This window comes from Xiphophorus maculatus, chromosome 21 (assembly GCF_002775205.1).
Source record: "Xiphophorus maculatus strain JP 163 A chromosome 21, X_maculatus-5.0-male, whole genome shotgun sequence".
Classification (NCBI taxonomy): domain Eukaryota; kingdom Metazoa; phylum Chordata; class Actinopteri; order Cyprinodontiformes; family Poeciliidae; genus Xiphophorus; species Xiphophorus maculatus.
In genome coordinates, this window is record NC_036463.1 from 9,820,303 (window position 1) to 9,829,693 (window position 9,391).

The 9,391-nt window shown below is 39.4% G+C and overlaps 1 protein-coding gene across 1 annotated transcript; it reads left to right on the forward strand.

Moving 5' to 3' along the window:
* The first annotated feature begins 222 nt into the window (after positions 1 to 222).
* Positions 223 to 8,761, forward strand: agtr1 (angiotensin II receptor type 1). Its single transcript, XM_023326653.1, has 2 exons — positions 223 to 340; positions 6,024 to 8,761. The coding sequence occupies exon 2, from the start codon at positions 6,136 to 6,138 to the stop codon at positions 7,225 to 7,227; it is 1,092 nt and encodes a 363-aa protein (XP_023182421.1). The 5' UTR covers positions 223 to 340; positions 6,024 to 6,135; the 3' UTR covers positions 7,228 to 8,761.
* The last annotated feature ends 630 nt before the right edge of the window (positions 8,762 to 9,391 follow it).

The following is a 9,391-nucleotide window of genomic DNA, read 5'->3' on the forward strand; positions in this document are numbered from 1 at the left end:
TGAGAGTGTGACTATGACCTGTTGGGTAAATACAGCTGGACCAGGACAAAACTTAACTGGCTCCAATAAACTCCATTTGTCATTGTAGTGTGTGTGTACATGCGAAGGGGTGCGCGTGTATGTGTGTGTGTCTTGTTTGTGAGGAAAAAAGAGAAAAAAGAGAGAGAGAGAATTTGGAAGCGTGGGGAGGGGGTCTGTCTGTGTGTCAGGCAGGAGTCCTGCTCATCTCACTCCACGAGTTAAGTTAAATCACAGACAGCCGCTGGCAGTGGTCTCTCTTTGTCCCTCTGTTCATCCAGCTCTGAAGGCGTCACACGACCTCCTGGTTCCACAGCTGAAGGTAAGAGCTCACACTCTAACAAAAGTTTTAATGCCAGAAATGTCTGGGTTTCTGTTGCTTTTAGTAATTAAATAGTATTTTTCAGGTAGCCAGCTAGTAGCCCCCTGTCCTGGGGCAGAACGCTGGCAGTTATAATAATATTTATGTAATGACAACTCCACATGTTATTTGTAACCACAGCTTTGACTGGTGAGGCCCATTGTTGCTGTTTGTTTAGGTTATTCATGTCAAAGACATGCAAAGTTTCTGCTTTAGCATTTGAAATGGCATGAAGGGAATTCTGCAATATATTTCGAAACCTATGCAAAGTATCATGTTCATAGACCCATCGGATTAGATCTGCTTCCTGACAAAACAGAAGTTGCCTTCCTGCTGAAATGTCCAATTTTTAAAGAATGTTATCTAAAGGTAAGCGAAAACTGTTTGGGGAATAAAATCAGGTGGGCCTGTGTGAATAAAGGAGACTATTAATGAAGCATGAACTTGTTTCAGAAAGACTTTATTCTTGACTAGAATGTGAGATATATAAATAGGTCTAACTTTTGCAGATGATTCGTAAGCCTTAGATGTTTTCATATTTATAAGCAAGGCAGTGTCAAAGCTCTGCAGCAAAGTAATCCTCTAATGGACTAAAAATAAGTAGGTGAGAAAATGACTTCTTATCTGTTGTGTTGTAAATAGACATGTGAGTATAGTACAGTATAGCCCACTCCATGGGCAGAACCTTGCTCTATTTAATTGTCCAGGTCACATGTGGACTCAATTCTGTAGACAAACAACTGTGGACCTGACATTTGAAGTATACAGTTTCCATTAGCTGCTCTGCAGCAAACCATAAGACATGACCCAGTTACCTTATGCTAAACAATAAGCCCAGTGGGGGCACAAGATCTCAATACAAATCAAGTCTAGCTGCAACTATCTAACTTATCTCTATGTTTATTTTAAACTGCACAACACATTAATTATATTAGAGCAAAATGAATCTGTGGAATATCACAAAAAAATGACTTGGTTGCAACATTTGGTTCGTTATATTATGTCAGATATCAAGAATAAAAAGAGACATGGATTCTAATGATATAAACTGGCTACTTGGAAAGACTTTCGTTGTCCTTTATGCCTACAACTGATATAGATGTAGGAAGAACAGTGTAGAGAAAGAAAAAGAGTAATGAGGAAAATAGGGATTATTCACAATAGAATATGCAATAATCAACAATGTTGCAATTATTATTTTTTCTTAAATCTTGCAGTTATTCATACCTCTGGCAAATATAGATTAAAAGTCATTTCCATTCAAATATAAAGCTTGTTTTCAGTGGGAATAAAACCGGTGTATCTGAAATAGTAGGAAATTTATTTTATCTTCATTGGCAGTACAGTAAATATAGACAGATCATGTTCAGCTCAACCCACCTTTAATTATCTTTTTTCTATTTCTCTTGAAGAAAAATGTATTGCCACATCACAATGCTGCCACCACTCTTTGTGGAATATGAATGAATACATGCACAATTTTTTTCAAATAGTTTCAGAACACACATTTACTATGAAAAGCTCTTTTAGCACATACACAAAGACAGACAGCACCTGGAATTTAGAAGAAATCACTGCTTCAAGTTTTCTTCAGCATGCATAATCTTTTTCTAAAACTATTCCCACTTACGGCAAATAGATGCAACGTTTCTTAAATATTTTAAACTTTGGTTGTGCAATTTTATTTGTACAACTTCGTAACAGTCCGTTTTTGTACATAATCTTTTATATCTTCCAGTCAGATTGTTTTTGTATGTTTTCTAAAATAGATCTTTAGTGGTTTTCACGTTTTTGTTGAAATTTTATCAGGGGCACCTGGATAAAATGTTCACGGTGGCGACTATGCTGTCACTTATTTACTTCATTTTCCTCCACATAAAGATGCAAAATACTTTATATGCAAAATACAAACAGTACGAGAAGCTTTGAACTTCACTTGAAATGCCAGCTTAATAATTTTGAGGAAAGTTGTGAGAGGGTATGGTTAGATATAACTAATATTAATCCTCAGGGAGAGACTGATAAGTTATACTGTCTTGCGGTTTTAATGCAAGCGTGAGTTAGTTGTGACAAATGGAAGTGAATGTGTGCTCTTCTAACTTGTTTAGATGTGCAGGATGTGAACAGTTGAAAGCGCCTATTGTTAAAGGAACTTCCTGTTGACCAAACGAGGCTGAAATGAGAGGACGATCAGGTGATGGCTAATGCATGTCTCCTAATGGCATGGTGAACCTTGCTTCCTAATGGGCTTTGTATAAATCATTAACTCTATCAGCCAGATACTGTAGTTGCTTCTCGCTATGGCTGACCAGATGGTGGTGCTCATATCAGAGCGGATTGGTGCTACAGCTGCGGGCAGCTTCGAATAACTCAGTTGATGGGAACCTCATTTCTGTTTCGCCAGGGTTGCTTTCTCCAGCAGGATTCCCATGAGTTCACGCAGGAAGAGGCACATTTGAATGCCCCTAAAATAGGATTAGATGTGGAATGTTGCAACTACAGTGTCACTCAGAACTCAGTCAGTACGCTTTGGGTCGGAAAAGTCCACAAACTTCCTCAAAACTTTGATTTTATCTTTCATTGTAAGCAGCTTTGTGTTTGTAGACAGGCACAGTGACACACAGACCTTTGTCTTGTCTTAGAGGATGCAGCTTGCTCATGGAGCTTGTGAAGTAGATGTTTACCTTCCTGAGTGTGGTCACCCAGGGTTTATGGCTACCATTTAGTACTGTACCATCTCATTCAGAACTGAAGCTCACTGGACAGAGCGGCGCTTATTAACCTGTTGCCGATCAACCTTCTGTTGGAACTACCTCACAATTTTTACAGGATTCTCATACGTATGCATGACTTTCAGCTTTGCTTAAATAGCACTGCTCTAGCAATCACTATCCCCCTCATGGAAAAATACCAGTGGTCAACTGATCACATACTGGGATATAACCTGTACAGTCCATATGTTGTCAAATTGTTTCCACTTGCGGTCATCTGAAATGCTTTGACCACCAAGAGATTCACTGTAACTCTAGAGCCTGAAATCTTTTTACCTTATGTCTTGTTATAACCCCAAATTCTATGTACCGTACTTAATTGGATTATGTGACAGACTAATATTAGCCATAGTTGTGACTTTTACTGTACATGTACTAAATCATTTCATTATAACCATGGTTGTAAATTTAGGGTCATTGTTCTGCTGAAAGGGGAACTTTTACTCCAATCTAGGCGTAGGCAGCCTCTAAAAGCTTTTCTTTCAATATAGCTTTACATAGAGCTCTATTCATCTTTGCCTCAACGGTGCAGTTTCTCTGTACCTGCTGAAGAAAAGCATCCTCACAATCATGATGTTGTCACAACCATGTTTGAGTTATGAGAAAATCTTCTTGCACATGTTTACTGTGTCCCCTGTACGACTTGTGCTTGAGCTATGGATCTCTGCAGATCCTCCAGAGATACCATGAGGCTCCAGAGTTACCATGAAAGTTACCATGATGGTCCCATTGTCTGGGCTGTCAGATTAGGAGGACAGCCATGTCTTTCTAGTTTTATAGTCTTTCTGTTTCCAGTTGATGGATTGAACAGTCTTCTGAGAGATGTTCAAGATTCTGGATAGTACTTCGTAACCTAACCCAGCTTTACACTTCTCCACAGTCTTATCCTTGACCTGTCTGCTGAGTTTCTTGATCTTCACTGACATTCTCTCACTTGTGAGGCCTCCATTAAACAGCTGGATTTATATTGACACTAAATTACACACAAGGGAACTCCATCTACCAGTGAGATAACTTTTGATGGCTTCATCCAGTTTTGAGGTAACAGACCAAAAAGACTGAAGAAAAATTAATGGCATCAATTTGTACAAAATGCTTAAAACTATTAATCATTTTCATTTCAATTCACAAGTCACATTAGGTGATGCTTTGTGTTATTATGTTATCTAGATTGCATTAAAGTTTATTAAACTATGGAAACATTCAATGATTTTGAATGCTTTTGCAAGGCATTGTAATCTCAACCTCTAAATAATGGTGTGGTTCTTCTTTGAATAATATTTTGATTCACAGACAGAAACACAGAAAAGAATATGTCTAGGAAATCCCACCAATGACATCTCTGGTCTCTCTTTGCTCTGTAGCCATTACAAAGGAAGGTCTGTGCAGGAAACTCTGAGAACTTTTCATTACGGTGTTGCCCTTGGCACTCGTGCACCTTCCACACCAAAGACGCAGTACCCCATCTGCAACCGATACCACTGTTGCTTTAGCACTCGGAGAATTCATCCGCTAAAACCTGGTGGAAAATGAAGAGATCCCCGAATCTAAGATAAAAGCGTTCCACTTCACGGCTCAGACAGCTTTAACTTCACTCCGACGTCAGCACGAACCCAGTTTCTCAAAGAACAAAATGTAATTTTAATTTAACAAACACTAGCCTGTTATCTTTGCCTAAATCTTTCAATGCAATACTTTTTTGCTCTCTAGTGAGACAAAAAGAACATTTGAGTGAAATTGTATTGCTAGAGTGCCATCTTGTGGCAAGACGCACAGTTTCACCAAACTGGTACTTTAAGGGCTTAATTTCTGCCTTTTGTCATTATCTCACAAAACAGTCATCTTAATTTCCCTAAATCAGCCCATTTAATTTTTATAGCATCTTCAAGCTATTTACCTGTTCTTGAGCTCAAAGCTCAGCACATGTCTCTCTGTGTGTCTGCCTGGTTTAATGAATCCACAAACATCTTGTTTGCTCCTAATTAGTAACAGGAACTGTCTTTATGGCCTAAATGTTACATACACACGGCTTATGCTAATATTATTGCATCAGTTCCACTAATGACACCACAAAGCTATTCTATTAAACATAAAGACTATCAGCAAATGGGAGGATTTTTATTTTTACAACCATCTCTCATTCTGCTCATACAAATGAAGTAAAAAAATAAAAAAATAAATAAAAACTAGCCCTGGGGCAAATTTTCTGTGGCACGCAGGTTTGATTTTCTCACAGAGTGAAGTTTCCACAGTGCTGAATCCCTGCTGTCCTGTTTGTTTAGGTGTGTGCTGATTAGAAGTTCTCACGCTGGGTGCGATGTATCTCCGCACGCCAAGGGTTTCAAACATGACAGGTCTTTTTGCGGCGACCGGAGCCTCGGAGCTCTTTAACTCTCTCCTCGCTGCTCCCTCTCGCACCTCTGCCTTTAATGCCATTGTCATCAGAGCTCGGAGCTTTGCCATGAAAGCCTTCAATTAGCACAGGTCATAATGCCCGGTGTAAACGTTCATCTGGGCGCTGTCAGTCCACAAGTCTGATAAACACCCCCAACTCCCCCACCCCTTCTGCCCTTCATTAGCTGAGGGAGAAATTAGAGGAGGGAACGGAAAACAGACCGTCTGAATAATGATCTTTCAAAGGACATTTTTGGAATATTGAAAAACATGTGACATCTGTTTCTCATGGCTTCTTCATTTACAGAAATAACATAAAGCTTCAGGATGGCTTTAATGTTCAGGTCTTTAATGAGCTAGTGCAGGGCGGGCACTTTCATGGGTGCTCGTGTGGATTAGCGTTTATGGACCATGCCAGCAGTAATGACGGCTCCTCTCCCAGACTGTCTGTGACATTTCTGTTGTATTTTCTTTTATAGGACGTGCCGAGGCCCTCGCCCAAGGCCTGTATCAGTCGCCACAGACGCACCCCCCACTGACACGGTTCCCTGCTCTAAAGGATCTGGCACTGCAAAAAAAAGGGGTGGGGAAATGCCGAACCAAACGAGAGACGAGCCAGCAGGGATAAACTTGACATGTGGCATGTCTGGGAGCCACGAGTTCATCTTCACCCTGGTGCCCATCGTCTACGCCTTCAACTTTGTCATTGGCATCATCGGAAACAGCATGGTGGTAGCAGTCATCTACTGCTACATGAAGCTCAAAACTGTGGCCAATATTTTTGTCCTCAACCTCGCCGTGTCTGATCTCACCTTTGTCATTACTCTGCCCATGTGGGCAACCTTTGCAGCCATGGGTTACCACTGGCCTTTTGGAGGATTTCTGTGCAAGACTGCCGCTGGACTGGTTATGTTCAACCTCTACACAAGCATCTTTTTCCTCACAGCCCTCAGCATTGACCGTTACCTGGCCATTGTGCATCCGGTGCGGTCCCGGCGGTTTCGCACCGTGCTGTACGCACACATCACTTGTGTGATGATCTGGCTGTTTGCCTTTTTGCTTAGCGTTCCCATAGCCTTGACCAGGGATGTCCACTACATTGAAAACTCTAAAACCATAGTTTGTGGCATTCTACACCCAAACGACAAAGACGTCAAAAGGCTAAACAATCTCCTCCTGTGCATCAGCCTCATGAAAAGCCTGCTGGGTTTTCTGATACCTTTTGTCATCATCATCACCTGCTACTGTCTTATTGGGCGGGCCCTGCTAAGGGTGAAGCATATCCAGAAAAGCTCCTGCTCCCGGGATGACGAGGTGCTGCACATGCTCGCGGCAGCTGTTCTGGCCTTCTTCCTGTGCTGGGCACCCCACCAAGTATTTCACTTCATGCAGATGCTCACTCAGCTTATCTTGGCTAACAATTGCACCATCCTGGAAATCATTGACACTGCCATGCCGTTCACCATTTGCATTGCCTACTTCAACAGCTGCGTCAACCCCATCGTGTACAGTTTTGTAGGGCGCAACTTTCGCAAGAACTTACTGAGACTACTGCGATGCTCTCCACGCAGAGCTGCAAGGCCTCATCCTAGCATCAGCTCTAAGATGAGCGCTCTCTCTTTTCGTGCCTCTGAAGCACTGAGCCTCAAAGTCAAAAACAGCGTTTCCTGCGATGTCAAATGACAACGGCCAAAGACAGAAACTGTGAACAGATGAGTTGTCCTCCTTCTTGGTCTGCGGTGAAAACTGAGACGTCCAAAGCTTTAAAACCTCAGCTGTAAAATATGAGCAGTGAAACATTTAAAAGAAAAAGACCAAAAAACAATCACTACCTTATTATGTCGCAAATTTGGCATTCCATACTTTGTAAACCATAAACTTTAATACATTTTAGTAGCTTGACACAAAGGAGTCCTTTATGGTGAAGTGGAAGGAAAATGATACTTACATTTTTGTGATGAATGAAAATCTAAAATGAATGACATAAATTTTGTATTCAACTTCCCTGATTAAGTTTTCAGTAGAACTAGCTTTTGCTGAAAACACAACATCATGCTGCCACCACAGTGTTTAAGCATGGGGCATGATGTGTCCAGTGTGTCCGTTTCCACAACGGACACATTTTGGCCTTGCACATTGCATTTTGGCCTTTTGACCAAAATGTTTAATCTCGGTCTCATTTTATTAGAGTGGTATTTTCCATGTGATCTGCCTCCAACAGGGCATGGGGCACATGGATTTCTTACTGCTTACATGCCATCGTTCCCTGGTCTTCATGATGCTGTTTATTCAATAATGCTGTCTAACCAGCCTAGAATTATGTCGATGTGAAATTACCCACTGGTAACCATTTAATCATTAGATGGCTTTTGAAAGAAGTTGTCTGAGCTGTATTTTATTTGGGGCATCAGAGTAAAGAAAGCTGAAAACATTTTTATGCCATATTTTCTAGGTTTTTATTTGTTTGTTTTCATGTTCCATTTTACAAGTATGCCTTACTTTGGTTTGGTCCGTCACATAAAAATCATAAAATGTAAATAAGTTACATTGAAGTTTGTGCCTGTACTGTAATTGTAATAAAATGTCAAAAGAAGATTTAAGGGATTACTTTTTTGCAAGGTACTGTAATTATCCACCAACATTACATTCCCAAATATGAATCTCTATTTATATTTGGGAATTTGTACCACCTCTGAATAACTCCTGAAACTACTGTAACTACTTAAGATAGCATTGCTCTGCTAGAAAGGTTTGTGACTAATTAAAGCTCACTTATCCCATTATTTTTAAAAGATGTGCATGTTCTGCAGGATTTTGTCAGCACTGTGTCTTAATGAAACAGCGTAGTTATGTATTGCAGAAACTTCGGTGTGCATTCTGTGTGCTCAGCAGGTTTTCCAAAAGCTTTCATCAGTGATCAAGTGTTCTGATCCAACCCTGCATGCTCTGCCTCAAAATGTTCTGCATGTTGTCATGTAAATTTAAATGTGTAATATATTAGACTGAGATAATGTGATATTGCTTTGTGATGCTGACAATTTATGTAAAAAATGTATATGTGTATGCTAAAGTTCCATGTTGGGTGATATTTGTCTTTGTGGTAAATATATATGATTTTGGGTTTTTTTTACTCTGTAAGTGTAAATTTTGTGACTAAATATGAGACCAGAAATAAATATTTGTGACTAAATGAGACCAGAAATAAAATTAAAACATATCAATGAGTTGTTGTTTTTCTACAAAGATTAGTCAAATCATACATGAATAACATGAATTATGTTTTTGGGAGTAAATGAGAAATCTCCAAAAAGACAGTCTTATGAAGGCAGCTAATTCTTTGCTTTGCACAAAAAATTAACAGGTATTGATAAATAGCAATAATAATAATTAAATTTAACAAATACATATACTTTTAAAGGCCAGACATGTTTGTCTTCAGTGATGGTGATATTTTATTAATTTTGATTAACCTATCCATTACTGCAAAAATCTAACTACTCTATTAAACTATGCTATGTTTGAGTTTTGCTTTTGTTTTTTTTTTGTTTTTCTGGCCCATGATCATTTTTAATTAGACAATGTCGGCATAATATTTGGACAACAAAACTTAAAAGTTTTTTTTTTAAAAGATTTTTCAGGTAGAAGGGTTTTGGACTGAAGCTGAGGCTGGATGAATATCTCATTCATTAGGGATCTGACTAAAACCATAGAAGTAGATTTCTACCATCTCTCGGAGTTAGATATTTACTAATATTGAAAAGGCAAAATTTGATCCTTTTAATTTAGGAATAAACACAGATGATGTTGAGGTGTAATAAAGATTCCTATGAATTATTCTTTCTTTTTA